General features: G+C 43.9%; 1 protein-coding gene across 1 annotated transcript in view; it reads left to right on the top strand.

Annotated features, from left to right (window-relative positions):
* Positions 1–25,524, top strand: part of TRPC4AP (transient receptor potential cation channel subfamily C member 4 associated protein) — a 54,432-nt gene that overhangs the window by 7,780 nt on the left and 21,128 nt on the right. Inside the window, exons 2-7 of the mRNA XM_069752135.1 lie at positions 5,471–5,599; positions 6,359–6,475; positions 11,924–11,981; positions 13,257–13,312; positions 20,480–20,608; positions 21,506–21,707. Coding sequence (XP_069608236.1) covers positions 5,471–5,599; positions 6,359–6,475; positions 11,924–11,981; positions 13,257–13,312; positions 20,480–20,608; positions 21,506–21,707 — 691 coding nt within the window. The remainder of the gene's footprint in view (positions 1–5,470; positions 5,600–6,358; positions 6,476–11,923; positions 11,982–13,256; positions 13,313–20,479; positions 20,609–21,505; positions 21,708–25,524) is intronic.

Raw genomic sequence — 25,524 nt, 5'->3', positions numbered from 1 at the left:
AAAACGCAAAAAAACCTGAACGTGTGCACATAGCCTAATACTCAAAAACCTACATGCCACAGTGCTTCATGCAACAAATGCACTCAGGGCCTTTTTAAACCCTTAATATATGTTGGATAAATATAACCTAATATGAGTTATAGAATGTATACGTGCTGTTATCACAAAAGTAGCATAATATCAATACAGTCAATCCAATAGAAAAGAGTTTTTCACAAGACATAATCACAATAACCTGAAAATGAACCATCAGGCTAAAGGGAGGCACTGGAAGAATTACCTCAGAGGGGCCATGGTGCTGGTGCGACAAATACTTCACCCTCACCTAAAATGGCAGTCGCCCCCCATGAAGCAAGTAGTCAGGCAAGGTAGGTGCTAGACCCACATACGAGTGTCTTTCTCAAGGTCCGTGACATGCGGATTCACTTGTGTTCAATAGACGGCAGCGCTTTGGACGCAGTGAATATGCGGTGTGTCCAAAGTGCTGCCACTTCCGGATTGTATGCACTCGGCCTCACATCTAGGCCATGTTCACACAGTGCGTTTTTTACTGCGGAACCGCAGCGGTATTGCCGCTGCGGTTCCGCAGCAGTTTTCCATGCAGGGTACATAACAATGTAACCCTATGGAAAACAGTCACTGCTGTGCACATGGTCCGTAATTTCGTTTAAAAAGCCGCGCAGAATAGCTGCGGCAAAAAAGAAGGAGCATGTCACTTCTTTTTCCTGAACCGCAGCGGTTCTGCACCCATAGACCTCCATTGTGAGGTCAAAATCGCAGTAAAACCCGCAGATCAAAAATATATCTGCGGGTTTTACTGCGATTTGATGTGCAGAACCGCTGCAGCAGGAAGTGCGGGGGAGCGGGCGGAAGTGCGTGGGTGGAGTGTGGCTGCCCCCCCGTGCTCCGATCCCGCCCCCCCGTGCTCCGATCCCCCCCCCCCCCCCCGTGCTCCGATGCCCCCCCCCCCAGTGCTCCGATGCCCCCCCCGTGCCCTAATCTCCCCCCCTTATACTTACCCGGCGTCTCGGTGTCCGTCCGGCCGTCTTCTCCCTGGGCGCCGCCATCTTGCAAAATGGCGGGCGCATGCGCAGTGCGCCCGCCGAATCTGCCGGCCGGCAGATTCGCTTCAAAGTGCATTTTGATCACTGAGATGTAACCTATCTCAGTGATCAAAATAAAAAAATAGTAAATGACACCCCCCCCCCCCCACTTTGTCACCCCCATTGGTAGGGACAATAAAAAAATTAAGAATTTTTTTTTTTTTTTTTCACTAAGGTTAGAATAGGGGTAGGGGTAGGGGTAGGGGTAGGGTTAGGGTATTTTCAGCCATTTTAGCCCTAAAAAGCTTCCTAGGAAACACACAGTCTCTGCATAGAAAACTGCATAAAAAAAGGATAAAAAAACGCATCAAAAAAGGACAAAAAAAGGACCTGCGTTTTCTGCCAAGAGCTGCAGTTTTTTAAAAAAACTGTCCTGAAAAAAAAAGGATGGAAATCCTGAACGTGTGAACATACCCTTAGAGCCCAAGAAAAACGCTGGAAAGACTGAACAGATAATGGTTTTACATCAGGAAAAGTCATTCAAGTGTTTTTGCTTTCTTCAGGTGTTTTTCAGAGTGACCCTGCTTCAAAGAACCCTGTGCGCACATACCTTACGATGGAGTGTGGGAGACTTGTAAAATATAGGTGGGGTGGCAGAGCAGAAATGGTGAGCTCTCCGGATGGATAGATAAGCCTGGCTGCTGCTTCCAGATTTGATGCTTTAAAGCTATTCGCAGTGTGATCAGCTCCCAGGAGATTTTATATTTATTTTACTCACTTATATCCCAGGATTGTTGGTATGCGTCAGCATACTACATTCTGCAGCCCTCTCCGTGTTATGTTCTCGGTAAGGGAAAGCTAGCCAGTGGTTTCATCAGTATGTGCAAGATTTCTCTATAGTGGTGTGCTAGCCACGTGGTGTAACCTTCTTATGCCCATGTTTGCAGTACGTGTGGTGACAGTTTTCACACGTACTGGCGACGCTGACACACTCATACCCATTATAATCAGTTAAAGGATCTGGGAATATTTAGCTTGCCAAAAAAGAAGGCTAAGAGGAAACTTAATAGCTGTCTACAAATATCTGAAGGGATGTCACATGTTAGAGGGATCATCCTTATTATCATTAGCACATGGAAACACGAGAAAAAATTAAACTCAAAGGGTAAGATACAGATTAGATAGTAGAAAAATACTTTTTTGACAGTGAGGGTGATCAATGAGTGGAACAGGCTGCCACGAGAGGTGGTGAGTCCTCCTCCAATGGAAGTCTTCAATAATAGAAACTGGACAGACATCTGTCTGAGATGGTTTAGTGAATCCTGCATCGAGCAGGGGGGGTTGGGCACGATGACCCGGGAGGTCCCTTCCAACTCCTTATCATTCTATAATTCTGATAGTCTATGGGGCTGCATACATGTTCGTCTTTGTCACCCACACATAGACATGATGTTGTTCTCCGGCAGCACGGATGTCAATATTCCCCTCACAGGTGCACACCGATGTCAGTGTGTCATCCGTGTGACACGTGCCAGAATAGAAATGACAGGTGTTAGACGTGCAAAGACTCCCTTGTATAGTGAGTGATTCCAATAAAAAAACAACTATATATTAAGGTAAGAAGGAGAATATTAGACAAATATGTAGTATTAAAACGTTGATCGTTCGTATTCCAGAAGGAAAGAAATAACCTCACGGCGTTCACATATCATAGTAGTCATAAATGGCCTTAAAGGAGTTTTCCACTTTCAGGAAAGTGTACCCCCAAATGCTCTAAGACTATACGAAGCAGGTACTCGGGCTCACTGGGTTTAGCACCATCTACCTCCGCGCTGAATTCGGTGATTAGCTTCAGCGGTGATATGTGCTGTCGTTGTGACTTTACCGCTGCAGCCAAAACACGGAGATGGGAGCAGCCTTGGGGAGAAAGCGCTGATCCAGCTCTGGTTATTTCACTGTCTGGAGTCTTAAAGCACCACTCCAGCTTTCTTCTTATTTCACCTCTGGAGTGGTGCTTAAAATCCAAGCCCAAAGGGGGGGGGGAGGAGGGTTGTGAATTAAAATGTAACTTTTAGTGGTATAACTTAATAATTCTAATTATCATAAATAACAATAACCATCCATCCAAATATTATGTATATTGGATCTTGGTGCATGAACTATATTATTAGCACCACTAAGATCCACTCGATCCTGATCAGGTTTTAAACCGCACCATGAGGACACACTGATTCCGAATACAGCACTAGGGTGTCCTTGGACTGTGTATATCACTGTTAAGGTGCGATATACTGTCTCTATTTTCTGATATACCACAGGGGTATGAAATATAACCAGCCCCCTGCTTACTGAGTATTTACTCATGGAATATTGATTTATAGGTTACATAAGGATTATGCAATAACGAGGCAGTGTGTCTAAATCATGTCCTGTTATATAATTCAATTTTATTGGTGAGACGTGAGTAGATCCTTTAATTTCGGGGACAATGGTTAAGACCTTTTGTTTAATCAATTGTCTCGGAGTCCAAAAACCTGATTGGGATCTAGTGTTGCTTATAATATAATAGTCCAGGCACTAAGATCCAATACACATCCTATTTGGATGTGTGGTTATTATTTTTAAAAAAAATTTGAATTATTAGATTATACCGATAAAAGTTATATTTTAATTCACAATTCCCACACCCCCCTTTCTTGTCTATCGTTTTGTTCTGGTGGTGTCCATCTATGTGAATTTGTCTGATTTTGTTCTCATTCCTTGTTGTTAAAATCCAAGTCCTCAGCCCCATCTGATACTCGCCTTCCGGTGTTTTCATCTGTTTTCGCTGCCACTCCGGTCCGTCTCCTGCAGTTTGTGAATGTGATCTGGCGGATTGCTCCAGTGTTTCATGGAACGAGCCAGAGGTCACTAATCAGTGTAAAGGTACCTTCACACTGAGCAACTTTTGAACGATAACGATCCGTGACGTTGCAGCGTCCTGGATAGCGATCTCGTTGTGTTTGACACGCAGCAGCGATCAGGATCACTGGATCTCCCGCTGACATCGCTGGATCGGCGTGTGTGACGCCGATCCAGCAATGTGTTCACTTGTAACCAGGGTAAACATCGGGTTACTAAGTGCAGGGCCGCGCTTAGTAACCCGATGTTTACCCTGGTTACCATTGTAAATGTAAAAAAAACCAACACTACATACTCACATTCCGGTGTCTGTCATGTCCCCCGCCGTCAGCTTCCCGCACTGACTGTGTCAGCGCCGGCCGTAAAGCAGAGCACAGCGGTGACGTGTACTGTTTTTTGGGGTTTTTTTTTTACATTTGCCCTGGTTACCCGGGGACTTTGGCATCGTTGAACACAGTTTCAACGATGCCGAAGTCTTTCCCCGGATCGTTGGTCGCTGGAGAGAGCTGTCTGTGTGACAGCTCTCCAGCGACCACACAACGACTTACCAACGATCACGGCCAGGTCGTATCGCTGGTCGTGATCGTTGGTAAATCGTTTAGTGTAACGGTACCTTAAGTCTATGGGGGCCTCGTTCTGGCTCTCATAGGCTTGCATTGAGCTCTTGTGTCATAGCTTCTGGCTTCCGGACAGTCAGAAGCTGCGCTCACAAGATGGCGCCACAGAAGCAGACCGGCTCCGAAAAACAGCGAAGATGCCACAGTGTGAGTAAGTATATGACCAGGAAGCAGGTGCTCATGTTTAAAGCACCACTTCAGCAGTAGAAAAAAAATGCTGGATTGGTGCTTTAAAGTAAATCTATCACCAGCTTTTATGCTTCACAATGTGAAGGCATCTTAAAATTAGGGCAGAAAGCTGCCTATCAGTGGTGGGGATAGACAGAGATCTTGAGTGTCAAAGTCTACATAACTTGACCTCCTCTTTGAGAGGCCTAAAATAGCTGTAGTTGATAATAAAGTAATTAGGGTGGCACGGTGGCTCAGTGGTTAGCACTGCAGCCTTGCAGCGCTGGAGTCCTGGTTTCAAATCCCACCAAGGACAACATCTGCCTGGAGTTTGTATGTTCTCCTCGTGTTTGCGTGGGTTTCCTCGGGGTCTCTGGTCTCCTCCCACATTCCAAAGACATACTGATAGGGAATGTAGATTGTGAAGGCCCATCAGGGACAGCGATGATATTGTGTGCAAAACTGTAAAGCGCTGCGGAATATGTTGGCGCTATATAAAAATAAAGATTATTATTATTATTTTATCACAGGCCAGTAAATGACACAGTGCTGGAATCAGGGTTTCTGTCCCTACTTTATGCTGTGCTCAGATGCAGTGAAAATCTGGTGACAGATGATCTTGAAATGTGATGTTTCTTTTTGTGTGCTATATATCATTTTGTTTAGTGGGTTGTTTTAGTTGTAATGGTCAGTATTGAGTGAAGTAACCTCCCAATCTTATGTACTCTGCATTCTTTGTAGATTACGGAGGAGCTGCTAAAAGAAAGAGACAAACAGGCCAAATGGAACAGTATTCCTCTATTTCTGCACAAGTTATATGAAGGCAGCCACCCCAACAGTGACCTCTCCCAGTGCCAGGCCATTCTAAAGGTACAGACTTTTCTGTGAACGCAGTGTGCTGAAGCTTAGAGAACAGAATTTACTATGTATCACATCTAATAAAGAGCTGTATAGTCACCATCATGAAAGCCGATGTCTAATGATTACTGTACACTACAAAACATGATGCTTCTGTTACTAATGAATTTATATATACGGTACTTTGCAGATTACATAGATTTATCATCTACTCTGACATGACCATTATAATATGGAATCTTGTTTAACCCAATAATGATTAATTACAGCACAATGCTTGGTTTCAGGTTTTAACCCCATGCCATTATACATGTATGGAGCTGGGTTAAAGCTCTTCTAATTCAGAAGGAGCAGGTCTTTGTTAGACCCAGCCAGGGACCCTGGAATAAAGACAGAAATGGTTTATTGCTGGTTACATAGTGCTATGCAGCGAACAGAAGCATCAGCCGTGCTTCTATAGGACACAGTTATCATGATATCACCAGTCTCTGCCAGTATAGTATAGCTTGTGAGTCCCAGCAGACCCACATCAGCTCTGGCAGGTAAGCGTGGCAAAGCGGAGAGTTTTTTTTTTCACCTGTTGCTTCTCCAGTAATGGTGGAATAAGTAAGCAGTAAAGAAAAAAGACAAATTTTGGCGTGGCACAGCCATTTTTATTTGTGTCACATATGTATATAGAATATGATGTCCTTTGATAAGTCCAGATCTGTTTCATTATAAGTTGAATGACAGAACTACTCTGTAAGACTCACCTGTTTTTCCAACCCGCAGGAAATTTCTCCTTTACTTTCCAAGGAAGCCATGGCAATTGTGACTGATGAAAAGGTGTCTGGTCCGGAGTTTCCCTTTCCCAATACTTACACCTTTGATTTGTTTGGTGGAGTTGATGTAAGTTCACCTTTTTGTTTAATTGATGTAATTAGATTTGATAGCGTCGTAGGTTACATATGTGCCATGTAAAGTGTGATGTCCTGTTGTGCATATTGCACACGTGTTGTGTTTTAACTAGCTGGTGTACAATACAAAATGTCATTGTCATTAAAAGGATTTTCACAAAATGGACATTAGTGGCTTATCTACAGGATAGGGGATAGATGTCTGATCATTTGTGGCTCACCTTATTACTAGAAGTAGAGCCCTGAGCCCCCTCTTCACTGCAGCCGTGCTATCAGAGTGTAAATGGATTGGCGGGCAAGTACTGGTCTGTTTTCCATCAGCCCCATTGACATAAACTTGAGTCGCCTGGTGCATGCCTCAGACCCCCATTCTAGTAATTGGTTGGCCTCCTTGTGATAATTTCCCATAAACAAGTGATATCTTATCACCTATCATCTTATAGTTGGGGTGCGAAGTGTGCAAATTATCAAGAATACTAGGGTACATTTACATAGACTGACCGGTGACACAATATGTCCGCCAATAGGTAAACTTTTACTCAAAAGTTGCGCTAACGCAATGTTTTTAATGGGGCCGCGTCCTGGGGTCGCGGTAACGTCCCCGCTCTCGCAGATCCCCGATCTGCGAGAGCGGGGAACGGACCGCGGGTGCGCGCCAGAAAACACCGGCACGTCGCTAGCGCGTGCCGAACATGGCACGTGCTAGTGCTGCGCGTTCCCATTGCCGTGAATGGGCGCGCTAACGGACGCGTTGCACGGCGTTAATTTCGCTGTGCAACGCTGTCCGTTAAGCGCGTTCCCATAACGCAATGGGTACCCAGCCTTATATTTGAGTTCATACTTTATAAAATTCTCTGGATTTCAGTGAGACAGTGTGTTATGTATTTTTCTGGTGATAAGCGAACATGCTCAGATAAGGTGTTACCCAAGCATCATTGGGCGCTAACAGTGTCCTCTGTGTGCTCGAAAAATATGTTCAAGTCCCCGTTGTTCGACAGCCCCAACACATGCAGGGATTGCCTAACAAACAGGTAATCCCTGCATGCATTGCGGCTGCAGAACAACCGAAAGACGCGGGGACGCAAACATTTTTCGAGCACGCCGAAGTCACTAGGTTAGCGCCCAAGTATTGTCGGATAACACCTCATCCCAGCACACGCGCTCATCACTACTCTGCTCCTATGAATGGAGAGGACTGGAGTATCATGTAATCTTATTTCCAAATTCCCCTAAGTACCCAGTTGCTGAGCAAGGAATTCTGTTAAGCAATGCTTGATAAAAGCATTCATGGTATGTACAGAGGAAATAACGTAAAGATCAACATAGAGAAAACACCCGGACTACATTTCTAAGATAATTTACCTTTCATATCATACACCAGGGGTGTCAAACTGCATTCCTCGAGGGCCGCAAACCATGCGTGTTTTCAAGATTTCCTTAGCATTGCACAAGGTGCTGGAATCATTCTCTGTAGGTGATTAAATTATCACCTGTGCAATACAAGGAAATCCTGAAAACATGACCTGTTTGCAGCCCTCGAGGAATGCAGTTTGACACCTCTGTCATACACTGTGTGCACAATTATTAGGACATTTGTATTTTGGATAATTCATTTTATTATTGAACAACTACAGTGCTGACAGTCAGTCCAAAAGTTTAGTAAACCTGAATGTTTAAGAAACTAAAGTGGGGGTTTCATCTTTTTACGAGAATATATGTAAATAACTATTGGGCAACTAACTGAAAAATGTAACTTTTCCCATATCAGTTATTTTTTTTTTCCATCTGTTAAAGTGAGAATAATAGCTAAACAACTCAAAATGTACAAAAATACGTTTCTGGCATTTCCAAAAAAATACCAGTGAGCAATATAGCAATTTATCTTTTCAATAATGGCCATAAGCCTTCCATCCATGGAGTGGTAGGGCCACACCAACCACAGCCTCCCAGGCACTGTTCAGAGAGGGGAACGGTTTTCCTTCATTGTAAATTTCCCATTTTAGAAGGGCCCAGAAGTTCCCAGTAATGTTTTGGTCTGCTGAGAATAGGACCTTGTTGTTATTCTTTCATCTTTAAAGACTCCTGGATGAATAAGCACTGGAGACTCCGATGCATGTGATGGAGCACTGTCTTGCATATGAATCATAGCTATCTCACTTATTCCTTGGCCCAGTCTTGACATTTCAGCTTGTGTCTTGAATCTTGAACAGTGGTGGCCGGGTTTCATCTTCCCTTACCTCGGCAGTGTCTCTGAGCACCGAACACCTTGTACTTTTGGGCTCCAGGGAGGTTGCGGTTCTGGAATATGACAGCATCGGAGGATAATGGCTCCCTTGTCGCTTCACCTTGATTCTTCTGAAATCTTTGGCAGTTAAGGCTTCTTTCACACTTCCGTCGATACGGGGCTGTCACAAAGCGTCGGCGCGACGTACCGACGGACAGTGGTGATTTTTTTGCACAACGTGGGCAGCGGACGCAGTGTTTCAACGTGTCCGCTGCCCATTGTGAAGACTCAGGGAGGAGGGGGTGGAGTTCCGGCCACGCCTGCGCAGTTCAAAATGCAGGGCCCGACATACGAAAAAACGTTCCCTTGAATGTTTTTTTCGCTGCGACAGTCCGCCAAATACCGACGCATCCAGTGCATGACGTATGGAACGTGTCTATACGTCGTGATGCATCGGTAATACAAGTCTATGGAGAAAAAACGCATCCGGGCTTCTTTACAGGATGCGTTTTTTCTCCAAAACGACGCATTGCGATGGAGGCCAAATGACGCAAGTGTGAAAGTAGCCTTATGTGTCTATTTTTCTTAAAACAGTTTTTGCAACTGTTGACTATTTGCAACAAAACTTTTGTCGTTCTGTGTTCACCACAATATCTTAGCAATTTCAAGAGTTAAAGACTTATAACAATTACTAGATGGTGGCCCGATTCTAACGCATCGGGTATTCTAGAATATGTATGTAGTTTATTTATGAAGTTTTCAGAATAATGCAATTTATACACAGGATTCGGCCAGCCAGGTACAACCAATTAGCGAAGTGTGGCTCAAATTCCGCGCCAATTCGCGGCCGGACTGCGCCTGTCTCTGATTGTTCGCGGCCGGCCGAGCATGACCAATCAGTGAAGCCAGGGCTGGCTCCAGGTTTTTGAGGGCCCTGGGCGAAAGAGTCTCAGTGGGTTCCCCTCTTTAACACATACCACGAATCATGATGCACAGATACAGCAGAGAAATATAGCACAGGCCACGCAGCGTATAGCACAGGCCACGTAGTATATAGCAATGTGGGCACCATATCCCTGTTAAAACAAAGAATTAAAAAAAAAATAGTTACAGTATATACTCACCTTCCGTCGGCCCCTGGATCCAGGCGAGGCATTTAGCGATGCTCCTTGCGACGCTCTGGTCCCAAGAATGCATTGCGGTCTCGCGAGATGATGACGTAGCAGTCTCGCGAGACCGCTACGTCATCATCTCGCGAGACCGCGGAGCGTCGTGAGGAGCGGGAAAGGCACCGGAAAGTGAGTATATAATGATTTTTAATTTTTTCTTAATTATTTTTAGCATTAGATCCTTTTACTATTGATGCCCCTTAGACGATTATATAGATAGATTGACTTTTCAGAATCAGTTAAATCTCTTTTTTGGCCCCTTCTTGACTGAGGTAAACAAGCGGCCTAATAATTCTGCACACCTTGATAAAGGGTGTTATGTCCATGCCTTATTGCACAAATACACATCCAATAAGCATTCAAGGTTATACAGCTTGGGGTTGGAAAATCTGCATAAGGGTATGTGCACACGTTGTGGATTTTTTGTGGGTTTTTTTTAGTGTTTTTTCGCTATAAAAACACATAAAGAACGCATACATATGCAACCTATCATTAAGAATGAATTCCGCAATTTTTGTGTATATGTTGCGTTTTTTTTTCAGAAAAAAACGAAGCATGTTCATTAATTTTGCGGATTTTTTGCGGATTTACCACTATATTATTGAATCCCAGAACCTCTGGAAAAATCCGCTAAAAAAACCCCGCAAAAAACGCGAAAAATCCGCATGCGGATTTCTTGCAGAAAATGTCCGGTTTTCTTCAGGAATTTTCTGCAAGAAATCCTGATGTGTGCACATACCCTTAGGCTATGTGCACACGTCAGAATTTCTTGCAGAAATTTCCTGACAAAAACCGGACATTTCTGCCAGAAATCCGTATGTTTTTTTACGCGTTTTCTTTGCGTTTTTTCCCAATGCATTAAATAGCGGGAAAAACGCGAAAAATCCGCAAAATTAATGAACATGCTGCTTTTTTTTACCGTGATGCGTTTTTTTCGCGGTAAAAAAAAGCATCATGTGCACAAAAATTGCAGAATGCATTCTAAATGACAGGATGCATATGTATGTATTTTTTATGCGTTATCGCGAAAAAAAGTGAAAATTCCTGAATGTGTGCACATACCCTAAAAATGACAGTATGCTCAAAATAATCACTTGCCTATTAATTGTGCACAGTGTATGTATTAGTATATGGTATATGTGCTAGCCCTGCTTATTCCCATCCATATCTTTCTCACATTCACTATGAATAACAATATAGAATAAATGGTCTGCAATGCATGTTGTTAATAGATGAGGATTCCTCCGTACGATTTTCACCTATGGATTATGAGCATCTCCCCTTAATTCCTTCTTTTCCCTGCAGAAGTGAATTTGAGACCTTACATTGCCTGCCTGGCAGTAGCAGCTGACCACTTGGGCTTTTTCTCTACCGCCCATTACCAGCTACAGTCTCTCTTAATATTGGACATATGTTCCCCTATGTACTGTCTACATTGGGTTCCTGGAGGCAAAGCTGCAGTCAGTCGAGTAGTAAGGCCCCGGTCACACGTTCAGTATTTGGTCAGTATTTTACCTCAGTATTTGTAAGCCAAAACCAGGAGTGGAACAATTAGAGGAAACGTATAATAGAAACACGTCACCACTTCTGTATTTATCACCCACTCCTGGTTTTGGCTTACAGATACTGAGGTAAAATACTGACCAAATACTGAACCTGTGAATGTCGCCTAATAGAAACACGTCACCACTTCTGTATTATCACCCACTCCTGGTTTTGGCTTACAAATGCTGAGGTAAAATACTGATATGAAATACTGAACGTGTGAACATGGCCCAACAGGTACTACAGCTCCATATAAATAAAGGGGTCTTCTGTTTACCAGTCGTCATGTCTGGCTGAAAAATGAAAATGTGGCAAATATGGATGTAATGCAATTGCCAAGAGTGTAACAATTCAGATCCTGGGGCAATAAAGACTCTGGGGCACATTTTTATGAGCAGGGCGCCTCATTGTTACATGGTATGGATATAGTAAATCGCCAATGTATGGGAAGATGCCGTGTTCCTTCCACACATGCACTCAGCAATCCTGTGTTTTCCCGCAGCTTCTAGTGGAGATACTCATGAGGCCGAGCTTATTTCCTCAGAAGAAGAAGCATAAAAGTGAGTTACTCATTGTCTACAATGTCGTGGCTTCTCACACATCTGTTGAAGCATGACGGCCCCATTATATTTGGTTTGTGTTATGGGGCTGCCCTGTTTTATGGCTTATAAAAAAACAATATTTTTTTTAGTTTGTGAATTCTAGATCTAGTCCACCCTAAAATGAACTGTCTGAATTTAAGATGGTAGATTGCCAAGGGCTGTAACAGACTTGTCCATATGCGCCATTAGGGTCCCCCTCTACGTACAAGAGGCTGTATAGGGAAAATGTGCGGTTGCTCATGGCTTTCCCTGGTGATAAAGATTTACATGTTTTTATATTTGTTAAAGAAGCTAGATTGTCATCAGGAGATATCCCTTTTCATGAGGTCTTCCCAGGCTAAAATATCGATGACCTATCGTTAGGATTATTACATTATGGGTGTGACATCTGATCTGTTGGATTAGGTCCCATGGCCGCCCAGAAGTACACAATATACGGAGCCAAGACACCACAGGTCCATATACTGTGTAGTGCCTCATCCCGACTGCTGCAGTTGGAATCACATTCATCTCAATAGGAGTTGAGCGGATCTGAGGATTGGATCTTGATATTAACGACCTCTCCTAAATTTGGGACATCAGTATGTTAGTCCTGGATAAGCATTTTAAAGGAATTGGGCCCTTATAAAAAATAAACTTTTCTTAAATGCACAATTCGCTGTAAAAAAAAAAAAAAAAACCTCAAATTTTTCTTTACTTGCTCATCAAAGCGCCTATACTGTGTCTCCACTCCTACCCCAGTGTTTTTTGTATGGTTGCAGCATTGACATCATGTCAAAATCACTGCATTCAGTCACTGAGCTGAGCAGGTCTTGTCATCTACATCACCTGGGATTAGCTGCAGTGCTGTCAACATGATCTTTTTTTTTTTTTTTTTAAGGACCTACGCACCAGCATAAGTGTAATTTTTTTTCTCCCGTAGTATTGCTTTAAGACTTGGGTTCATTAGTAGAGATGTGCCACCATGAAGGCCTAGCTTAAATGGAGAATATTTGCAACAATGAAAGCGTTATGTAAAAACTGTGATAAAGAACTCTTATCTGTTTTCTATATAATTGTTACTGCTGCTTTATTAGTTGTTTCCCTCCGTTATTAGACTCTTACATTACTTCCATCTTATTGTATCTCACTTATACTATCTTGCTTCCTTTTACGAACCACTTAGCCGTGTGTTCTTATATAATAGTCTGACCAATAATCTGCATCCTATATAATGTACATCTTGTATTCCAGTTGGCGATGAGTTGATAAAGGACTGCTTGAGCATCCTGTACAACACCTGCATATGTGTAAGAACTCTTTCTGACATTTACTGGCTGCTAGGCGTATATACTTATATGATATTATATGCTTATTTTTAAAGGGAACTTTTCAGTAACTTCTACACCCTCAAACCATTTATATTTCTGTGTAGGGTTTAAAACTTAAGCAAGTTGAATTTTTTATGATGATACTGCTCCTTTAGCAGGGAAAAACAGCCTTGTTGTGTTCTGTATAAACGTGTCTCGAAGAGCATTGGGGCAAGACGATGTACCTCCAGCTTCTCAGCCTCACGCTGTATTCCCCACCTACCACCATTTCCCACTGGTTGAGAGATCTTTGGCTTAGATTCATGACTGGGAATACAGCATGAGGCTGATGAGCCGGAAGGGCATTGTCCTTCCCCATTTCACTTCCTGACACACACATACAGGACTTCAAACCACGATTTCTCACTGCTAGAGCGTCGCCTTGGAGTCATAAAGGGATCAACTTGCTGGAGTTGATGATCACTAAGCTTATGTGATGTAGACAACAGTCTCTGTATCTCATGCAATATGTATACAGCAGTCTGTGTCCCTTTTAATAATAATAATAATATATTATACATTCATATAGCGCCATTTATTCCATGGTGCTTTACATGTGAGAAGGGGCAAATATAGACCAGCACAATAACCATGAGCAATACAAGGCACACACAAGTACAGAAGGAGAGAGGACCCTGCCTGCGAGGGCTCAGTCTACAGGGGGATGGGTGAGAATACACTAGGAGAGGGTAGAGCTGGTCGTGCAGCGGTTCAGCAGACTAAGGATCACTGCAGATTGTAGGCTTGTCGGAAGAGGTGGGTCTTCAGGTTTGAAGGTTTCCGTGGTAGGCAAGAGTCTGATGTGTTCGGGTAGAGAGTTCCAGAGTCTGGAGGAAGCACGGGAGAAGTCTTGTATGCGGTTGGGGGAAGAAGAGATAAGAGGGAAGTAGAGAAGGAGATCTTATGAAGATCAGACGTTGCGTGCACGTAAGTCCTGGGAGACAGTCATAGATGTATGGAGGAGACAGGTTGTGGATGGCTTTGTATGGCATGGTAAGGGTTTTGAACTGGAGCCTCTGGACAATAGGAAGCCAGTGAAGGGCTTGGCAGAGAGGAGAGGCTGGGGAATAACGATGAGACAGGTGGATTAGTCGGGCAACAGAGTGTAGGATGGATTGGAGTGGTGCCAGAAAGTAGGAGGTTGCAGTAATCGAGGTGGGAGATAAGGGCGTGCACTAGCGGTTTTGTGGTTTCATACAAGGAATGCACGGATCCAGGAAATATTTTTGAGTTTGGGTCGGCAGGAGAAGGCAAGGGCTTGGATATGAGGCTTGAAAGAAAGGGCAGAGTCGAGGATCACCCCGAGGCATCGGGCCTGTGGGACTGGGGAAAGTGAGCAGCCATTGACATTGATGTATAGGTTTGGTGAAGGGGTAGAGTGAGATGGGGGAGAGATGATGCATTCTGTTTTGTCCATGTTCAGTTTCAGAAAGTGAGCAGAAAAGAAAGCTCAAATAGCAGACAAACATTGTGGGATTTTGGTCAGTAAGGAGGTGAGGTTGGGTCCAGATAGGTAGATCTGCGTGTCATTGGCATAGAGATGATACTGTATACCGTGGGATTCTGTGAGCTGTCCCAGGCCGAAGGTGTAGATAGAGAAGAGCAGGGGACCTAGGACTGATCCTTGGGGAACACCGACAGACAGGGGGCGAGGTGAGGAGGTGGTGGAGTCCCCCATGTGATGTGTGTACAGCAGTCTCTGTCTCCTATGTGATCTGTATACAAAACGGTAATAATTTAACTGGGTACATATTCAGTTACAGAAATCTACTATATAATTGTCTAAGGGTCACTTCCGTCTGTCTGTCACGGATATTCATTGGTTGCGGCCTCTGTCTGTCCTGGAAATCCAAGTCGCTGATTGGTCACGGCCACAACCAATCAGCGACGGGCACAGACCGGAAGAAAATGGCCGCTCCATACTCCCCGCAGTCAGTGTCCCCGGCGCCCGCTCCATGCTCCCCGAAGTCATTGTCCGTGGCGCCCGCTCCATACTTCCCGCAGTCAGTGTCCCCGGCGCCCGCTCCATACTCCCCGCAGTCAGCGCCCGCTCCATACTTCCCTCCGGTCACCGCTCACACAGGGTTAATGCCAGCGGTAACGGACCGCGTTATGCTGCGGGTAACGCACTCCGTAACCGCTGCTATTAACCCTGTGTGACCAAGTTTTTACTATTGATGCTGCCTATGCAGTCATGTAGAATATTGCCCAGCCACGTAGAATATTGCCCAGCCACGTAGAATATTGCCCAGCCACGTAGAATATTGCAATAATTAAGGATATATGTAAGATGACAAAGAACCAGCACACTAGCAACAAAGCAATATGTACAGGGTGAGAGAGGTAAATAGAGAGGTATCAAATATCTAGTAATACACAGTGGTCAAAGAAATATAATTAGTAGCTTGTAAATGGCAAACAAATACATGTGATCATAAAGTATTAACCAAATTGGCCAATCAGTAGCACACTTTTTATCAAAAAATAGCAGCAATTAGGGAATGTGCAAGTTAAAAATAAAAGGCACAGTGATGGTTACATTTCCATAGTGTCCCAATTCATATATATGTATAGCTGAGAAAACACTCATACTCATCATATAATGCAGCTAGCCAGGTTACCGGAGATACAAAGAGCCAAAATGCATGTTTCATGTGTGATGGTCTTGCTTCCTCAGGGTGATTATGATTTGTATACAGCAGGCTCGATGTACAGATACTAGATTCAAAGTTAGTCAGCACTTTGCTACTCTTTGGTCTATACAGAGATCTGAGCTGAACGGACAGTGTCTCTCACATGTTAGGGTTAAGGTACCTTCACACTGAACAACATTACAACGATAGCGATCCGTGACGTTGCAGCGTCCTGGATAGCGATATCGTTGTGTTTGACACGCAGCAGCGATCAGGATCCTGCTGTGACATCGCTGGTCGGAGCTCGAAGGCCAGAACTTTATTTCGTCGCTGGATCACCCGCTGACATCGCTGAATCGGCGTGTGTGACGCCGATCCAGCGATGTGTTCACTGGTAACCAGGGTAAATATCGGGTTACTAAGCGCAGGGCCGCTCCAGTGTCAGCGCCGGCCGTAAAGCAGAACACAGCGGTGACGTCACCGCTCTGCTTTACGGCCGGTGCTTACACAGGATGCAGGAGGAGTGCAGGGAAGCGGACGGCGGGGACGTGACAGGCACCGGAATGTAAGTATGTGTTTTTTGTTTTTTTTTACATTTACAATGGTAACCAGGGTAAACATCGGGTTACTAAGCGCGGCCCTGCGCTTAGTAACCCGATGTTTACCCTGGTTACCCGGGGACTTCGGCATCGTTGGTCGCTAGAGAGCTGTCTGTGTGACAGCTCTCCAGCGACCACACAAGGACTTTCCAACGATCACGGCCAGGTCGTATCGCTGGTCGTGATCGTTGGAAAGTTGCTGAGTGTGACGGTACCTTTAGACAGACTGTTCAGAGGACACTTGACTGTGATCTGAGCTGAGCAATCCTATCGTTGCGGCACTCGGATTACAGTAATTAATTAGCAGTAAGCCCTCACCAGGTCTGGGCATGAGCACAGCAGTAATGGTCCTCTGAGCTGTGTATCATGTGTGATCGTGACTGCTCTAATCCTATCATGTGAAATACAGTCCAGTGAGTGCTGGGCTACAGTAAAATGGTGCCAGGCTACAGCTGTGAACTGAGCGTGCCAGTGGGCATCCAAGCTCACAACTGAGGCAGCCACAGTACAGGAGATGGAGGTTGGCAGACATCGACCACGGTCCTCTATGACCTGGGGCTGCTGTATTAGCTATGTGTAGGTGTCGTGCTCTGAAACTTACACACCAGCAAATAAAAATTGAGTAAAAGTGAGAGTGAATTTAAAATGTTTAAAAAAAGAGAAATTGTGACACGCTCCCTTGAAAAGAGTCTCCAAATGGGCATAGTTAGGATTATTATGTGAGGACGTCTTTGCTTTTCTGTGGTGGTGGATATCACAAAAATTATACAGACCTTTTTTTTTATCTTTTGCTCATCAGCTTTCGTTAGGGTTTGTGTATTTCATATGTGGCCGAGACAGCTCTTCTTCCGGTGTAACCAGAGATGCCTTAGGGTATGTTCACACTATGCGGTTTTTACTGCGGAACCGCCGCGATTTTGCCGCTGCGGGTCCGCAGCTGTTTTCCATGCAGGATACAGTACAATGTTACCCTATGGAAAACAAAAACCGCTGTGCCTACATTGCGGAAAATCCCGAAAAAAACCGCGCTGAATTGCTGCGGAAAAAAAGAAGGACCATGTCACTTCTTTGTGCAGAATCGCAGCGATTCTGCACCCATCGAAATGCATTGATCCGCTTACTTCCCGCATGGGGCTGTGCACACCGTGCGGGAAGTAACCGGATAATGTGTGGGTGGTACCCGGGGTGGAGGAGAGGAGACTCTCCTCCAGGCCCCGGGAACCATATTTGAGTAAAAAAAAAAGAATTAAAATAAAAAAATAATGATATACTCACCTCTGAAGTCTCAGCGCTGCACGCGGCCGTCCGGTCTCAGGTTTGCTATGCGACCAGGACCAGCAGTGACGTCGCGGTCACATGACCGTGACGTCACGAAGGTCCTGGTCGCACAGCATCTTTGGAACCGGACCGCCGCCTGCAGCGCCGAGGAGATCGGGACGTCAGAGGGTAAGTATATAATTATTTTATTATTTTTAACATTACTATTGATGCTGCATATTGCTGCATATGCAGCATCAATAGTAGGGGTAAAATCCCGCAGCGGAACCCGCAGGACAAACCGCGATAAATCTGCAGGGATAACCGCAGCGGGTTTGCCCTGCAGATTTATCAAATCCGCTGCGGGAAAACCCGCGGGACAGGACGCAACGTGTGAATGTGGCCTTAGGTTTAGACATTAAAATGTAGCACCTTACTGTTTTACAATAGTATATATGGTAGTCGCTTCCCTGGGCCCCTAAACCGCCACAATATATCTATCATTATACTCTCTCTGCCTAGCCAGTTTGTTTTCTCATAGATTACTGCATATGGTAAAAAAAAAACCAAACTATTTTATATTGTGGTGGTGATATGCTAATTAAGGCTATGTTCACACAAAGCAATCAGTAGTTTTGGTTTCCAGTACCATCTCTATGCTGACGACACCCAATTATACACTTCTGCTCCCGATATCACACCGACCTTTTTAGAAAACACCAGTGATTGTCTTACCGCTGTCTCTAACATCATGTCCTCCCTCTATCTGAAACTAAACCTGTCAAAAACTGAACTCCTCGTGTTCTCTCCCTCTACTAACCTACCTTTGCCTGACATTGCCATCTCCGTGTGCGGTTCCACCATTACTCCAAAGCAACATGCCCGCTGCCTTGGGGTCATCCTTGATTCTGAGCTTTCATTCACCCCCCACATCCGATCACTGGCTCGCTCTTCTTACCTGCATCTCAAAAACATTTCTAGAATTCGCCCTTTTCTTACTTTCGACTCTGCAAAAACTCTGACTGTTTCACTTATTCATTCTCGTCTGGACTATTGTAACTCTCTACTAATCGGTCTCCCTCTTGCAAAACTCTCCCCGCTCCAATCTGTCCTGAATGCTGCAGCCAGGATCATATTCCTCACCAACCGTTACACCGATGCCTCTACCCTGTGCCAGTCATTACACTGGCTACCCATCCACTCCAGAATCCAGTACAAAACTACTACCCTCATCCACAAAGCACTCCATGGCTCAGCACCACCCTACATCTCCTCCCTGGTATCAGTCTACCACCCTACCCGTGCCCTCCGCTCCGCTAATGACCTCAGGTTAGCATCCTCAATAATCAGAACCTCCCACTCCCGTCTCCAAGACTTTACACGTGCTGCGCCGATTCTTTGGAATGCACTACCTAGGTTAATACGATTAATCCCCACAGTTTTAAGCGTGCCCTAAAAACTCATTTGTTCAGACTGGCCTACCGCCTCAATGCATTAACCTAACGATCCCTGTGTGGCCTATTTATAATAAAAAAAAAAAAAAAAAAAAGGTTCCTCGCATCATGTTCTCATACACTTTATGCAGTATTAGTCCTCTGTGTCTGTACTGCTACATACTTAGGCAGGTAACTGGTTCATGCAGCTTTACATGAACACCTGAGCCTTACACTATAGCTGGTCCGAATAACTAAAGCAATTGCTACCATCCACCTCTCGTGTCTCCCCTTTTCCTCATAGTTTGTGAGCTTGCAAGCAGGGCCCTCACTCCTCCTGGTATCTGTTTTGAACTGTGATCTCTGTTATGCTGTAATGTCTATTGTCTGTACAAGTCCCCTCTATAATTTGTAAAGCGCTGCGGAATATGTTGGCGCTATATAAATAAAAATTATTATTATTATTATTATTAAAGCAGTTTGGGTTTTTTTTTTTTTTTTATGCAGCAAAACCTAATCTCTTGTCAGGAAAAACTGCGTTTTTTTGGTGCTAGTTATTTATTTTACAGCGTTTTTTGTCAGGTTACATTTGTTTCCTGTGCATGCTGATAAAGTTTAGTGCAAAAAAAAATCTAATTTTATTCAGTTGGTTTTGGCACAAAAAATGCCGCAAAACCTGATACCTGCGTTTTTTTGCTGTGGATTTTCAGTGGTTTTTCATCACCTATTGCTTTCAGTGGGTGGAAAACGCTGAAGGAAGTGACATGCTCTATTGTGCAAAAAAAATAAGCAAGGCCCAAAATACTGATGTCAAAAAACCAATGTGTGTGCATGAGATTTCTGAGATCTCATAGACTTTGCTGGTATTGTAAAACACAGCTGAAAATTTGCATTAAAGAAAAGCGCCTAATGTGAACATAGCCTAACGGCTGACTGGTCGTGGGGGTGTTGCTTACTAATTGAGCCTCTAGTTGTCACGCATCTTTGGGTGGGAGTTGCGCAACGGTGGTTTGGGGGCCTGGGGAAATGGTCAGGTTCCCTTTTTAGGTTTTTCTTGGCGCTCTGTGTGGTACTGATACGTTTGTAGCACCAAACTTAAGTCCGCTATTGATTATGTATTGTTTGTGAAGTTAAAGGTTTTGTGCCGTTTCCTCCTAACTCTTACTGGTGTTGGGACTTCCATAGACAGAAGGCGTCACCAAGCGTCTGGCAGAACGGAACGACTTTGTGCTTTTCCTGTTCACACTCATGACCAACAAGAAGACCTTCCTGCAAACCGCCACTCTCATAGAAGACATCTTGGGTGTGAAAAAGGTACCTTTATGTAATGAATGTGCCTTCCTATATTTACAGCAACCCATCAGCGCAGCGACCATATTTGATCTACGCAGAGCAATATGTAGTTCTATTTCCCGGGTCACTCTCTTTGCCCCTATAGATTACATGTCATTATATGAGTAACCCATATGGATTCATGAACCCTGTCAATTTTTTTAATCCAAGGGGTTGTCCACCTCTGTTTACTTAGAATCCTGTATTGCGGGACAAAAATCATTTTTGCAATTAGATTTCCTTAAAGCTTTTTTTTCCCTGGCTTTTTGTTTCCCTGCACTTTCAACTTTATTGTGGTCTGTGATCATAAATCAGCTGAGAGGAGCTCCGAAAAAGCGATGAGTCACAGTCCTATTAGACCTCAGAATGTGCTCACTGACAGATTCTCAGTTAACTCATTCTGCAGTAAGCTATCCATTGGAATACTGAGGCTATAGAAGGTAGATTTAATGAAACCAAATTGCAAAAAAATTATTTTTTTAGCCCTAATTATATGCAAGGAAGTAAAGAGAGAAATAAAAGAAAATTGTCCCAAGATAATCCAGAACCCCCTTAAAGCATTGAGGCAGTGTGCTGTTGAAAACCATTTTATGCTCACTGTGCTTGGTCAGTCCAAAACACTTCTGTTCTCGACTTCTCCTTGAGATGCTCCTCCACCGTTTTATGACACCACCAAGGCAACCCAAAAATGCCAGATCCGTGGCTGAGGGTCACAAATGGATGACACCAGTTAAATCTTACTCTGATTATTCCATCAGATGGCCAGGGAGGGGGGTGTATGGAGAGACCAGTCACTTCCTGCTGTGTGTTTCTGCGTCGGCAGAGTAATGATGGGACATCAGCAGTAGCTTTCAGCTGCATCTTCCATTTGTTTCTCAGGAGATGATCCAGCTGGAAGATATACCAAATCTTGGAAGTCTGGTGTCGAGCTTCGATCAGCAGCAGCTGGCAAACTTCTGTAGGATCCTCTCTGTTACCATATCCGAGCTGGACACAGGCAATGATGATAAATACACCCTGCTCGCTAAAGACGCTCAGCAGAAGAAGACGCAGAGTCCCTCCAGGGCAGAGGTCAATCAAGGTGAGCCGAGAGCGGGAATTGAGCGGTCGTTGTAGAGGTATAAACAGAGAATTTACCTATCGATTCATTATGCTGTAAACCTTACCTGGGTGTGACTTGTTATCATGGCCCTTTTTTATTTAAAACCGTATTCCCATCTCCAAGATCCTATCCCAGTATGTAGTAGGTGTAATAATAATATTAGAAAATGCCACCAATTATAAATGTATAGTTTTCTTGATTCACTAAGTCTCTTTCCTTATGAGCAGGCATTGCATCCATGGTTACATCCAGTAGCAACTATCTAACTGTCACTATATCGGTGGTCATAACCATGGATACCTAAGGTCCTGCAATGCTGTTGTGACACATGATGTCGGCGCCCAGTCATCGCTGGTGTCACTGTCCCTGCCTCCCATCGAATTGAGCAGGTAGAGGAAGTCTGAGATGGCTGCAACCTGGACTTCCTCTTTATGTTCGATGTGTCCAAAGGCGGGGACAGTGACACCAGCGCAGACTGGGCACCGGCGTCATGTGTCAGACGAACCTCACGAGAGCCCGGGGGACAGCGAGTTCTGACACTGGGGTTTAATATTTTATGGGGGCCAAACATTTTGATCAGAAGGGGTTGTCCTAGTAGTGGAGAGCCCCTTTTTTTCCCCCAATGAAGACTCTGAGAAACAGATTTTACGGTAAGGAACCAAAAATCCTGTTATGTACGTCATGGGATTTTCCCTTAAAGCTCATTCCCACTTGCGATGGAATCGGATGAATGCAATCCGATTAAAAATTGGATTGCATTCAGACCAATGTTCTATCAGTTTGTTCATCTGTATTTTTTTTTTCTCCTTCTCGGATCACGATCGGACTGGAATAAAATCACAGCATGCTGCAATTGTAACTGGAAATCGGATCGCATCCAACAAAAGGAGTCAATGGGTGCGAGAAAAAAAATCACATAGCATTCGGGCCATGCTGTCCGATTTTTACACACCAATTGCATTTGAAAAACCGGCAATTCATGTGCTGCGTACAGTAAAATCACAGTGACAGGTTAGAATAGAATAGATATATACACACAGGAAACATCATAGATATGTAGACGTCAGTGACATCTACTATATAATTGTCTATGGGTCACTTCCGTCTGTCCTTCTGTCTTTCTTTCTGTCTGGCTCGGATATTCATTGGTTGCGGCCTCTGTCTGTCATGGAAATGCAAGTCGCTGATTGGTCTCGCCAGTTGCCTGTCATGGCTGCCGCGACCAATCAGCGACGGCCACAGTCTGATTAGTCCCTCCCTACTCCCCTGCAGTCAGTGCCCGGCGCCCGCTCCATACTCCCCGCAGTCAGTGCCCGGCGCCCGCTCCATACTCCCGTCCCCTCCAGTCACCGCTCACACAGGGTTAATGCCAGCGGTAACGAACCGCGTTATGCTGCGGGTAACTCACTCCGTTACCGCCGCAATTAACCCTGTGTGACCAAGTTTTTACTATTGATGCTGCCTATGCAGCATCAATAGTAAAAAGATCTAATGTTAAAAATAATAAAAAAAAACAAAAAACCTGCTATTCTCAGAGGTTTGCTGGATCTACGGTGGCTCCTGCCGGCGGGTGAGTATATAACAATTTTTTATTTTAGTTCTCTTTTTTTTTACAGGGATATTGTGCCCACAGTGCTAAATACTACGTGGGCTGTGTTAGATACCGCGTGGCTGCTATATACTACCTAGCCAGTGTTAGATACTATGTGGGCTGTGTTCTATACTGCGTGGGCTGCGTTATATACTACATGGCTGCTATATACTACGTGGGCATGTTATATACTACGTGGCTGTGTTCTATACTGCGTGCTATATACTACGTGGCCACTGTTAGATACTATATGGGCTGTGCTATATATTACGTGGCCAGTGTTACATACTACGTGGGCTCTGTTATATACTGCGTGGCTGCTATATACTGCATGGCTGCTATATACTGTGTGGGCTGTGTTATATACTACGTGGGCTGTGTTATTTACTGCGTGGCCTATATTAACGCATCGGTATTCTACAATATGTATGTATGTATCTAGCAGCCACATGGTATATACCACAGACCACGTAGTACTCCTATATACTACGTGACCTGTGCTATATACTATGTGTCTGCTATATACATACATTTTGTAGAATACCCGATGCGTTAGAATCGGGCCACCATCTAGTATATATATATACATCTATACATCTACAGCTCTGGCAAAAATTGAGACCACCACATCAAAACCCTGTCATGACCGGCAGCCCATTCTCCAGACTTGAACCCACTTGAAAACCTCTGAAATGTTATCACGAGGATGATGGCTAGTCACAAGCCATCAAACAAAGAAGAACTGCTTTCATTTTTTGCACCAGGAGCAGTGTGAAAGACTGGTGGAAAGCATGCCAAGACGCCTGAAAGCTGTGATTTAAAAATCATGGTTATTCCACAAAATTTTGATTTCTGAACTCTTCGTGAGTTAAAATATTAGTATTGTGTCTAAATGATTTTTAACTTGTTTTCTTTGCATTATTTGAGGTCTGAAAGCACCGGGTTATTTTTTCATTTGGACCATTTCTCCTTTTCAGAAAAAACAAACAATGTATTGCTTGGAAATTCGGAGACATGTCAGTTTATAGAATAAATGAACAATTTACATTATACTCAAAAATATACTTATAAAGAGAAAAATCAGACAAACTGGACATTTTGCAGTGGTCTCTTAATTTCTTTCAGAGCTGTGTGTGTGTATATGTGCAAATCACAGCCGGAGCCGACAGCATAGAATAGGTGGATTACATACAGTATATACAAATAGAATAGGTAGATATGAAGCTGTCAGTGACAGATAATAAGTCCTTTAGTTGAAAGAAAGACAGAATCCTTTAATAAATCTTCATTAAACATTACTTACGACATCGTCCGTTGCACGGATGCCGTTGTCTTCTGCAAAAGAGTTAAAATAAAAAACACAACAATATTCCTCACCTTTCCGCAGACAAGATGATAATCTTACAGATGCGCCTTTTCTGGGGTGCTTGAGAGCTGATATTTTTAGCCTGTGGGAGGGCAGTATCCATGGCCCCTTCCTAGGTTATTCATATCAGCCCACAGCTGTCTGCATAGCATTTGCTGGTTATTATAGGGGGGCCTATGTCATATTTTTTTAAGGGTTCCCCATTGTAATAGCCAGTAAAGTCTACATATACAGCTGAGAGCTGATATTAATATCCTGGGAAGTTCCATGGGTATTACCCCTTTCCCAGGCTATAAACATCGGCCCCCAGCCCACCCCATTTTTTTTGCAAAATAATCTTTTAATAATTAAATACATGTACATTAAGCTGCACACACACTGTACTAATTGTATATGTCCCTGACATCTGTATAACTATCCTATTTGTGTTCACTGTATGTAATCCATCTCTTATATCTGCTCCTGCTGTGATTTTATTGTACGAGGCAGATATATGTGTGTGTGTGTATTTTGAAAAATATTCCCTTAGAAAACGATGCGTAAATGACATAGAGAATTTCTCTATGTAAAAGCTCATGTTAAAATCGCATTGCAGTCGGATGTAAATCGGATGCTAGGTGTGAGAAATCGGATTGTACTTACATGACACTCAAATTACACTTGTCTGACTTTGCAGGAACAAAATCAGACCGATTTTATTATTGTTAGTGTAACTCCGTCCTTAGACTGGTTCTGTAAACTGATGAGTGCATATAGCATTAGACTAAAGGTAGAGTAACTGGTAGCTCCAATAACCATCCATTGAAGAGGCAAGCATGTGCACAGCCCACGTTTGTGGA

The sequence above is a fragment of the Ranitomeya imitator genome, chromosome 2 (assembly GCF_032444005.1).
Source record: "Ranitomeya imitator isolate aRanImi1 chromosome 2, aRanImi1.pri, whole genome shotgun sequence".
NCBI classification, from domain to species: domain Eukaryota; kingdom Metazoa; phylum Chordata; class Amphibia; order Anura; family Dendrobatidae; genus Ranitomeya; species Ranitomeya imitator.
The sequence above is the reverse complement of the archived record's forward strand: the minus strand, read 5'-3'. Positions and strand labels throughout refer to the sequence as shown.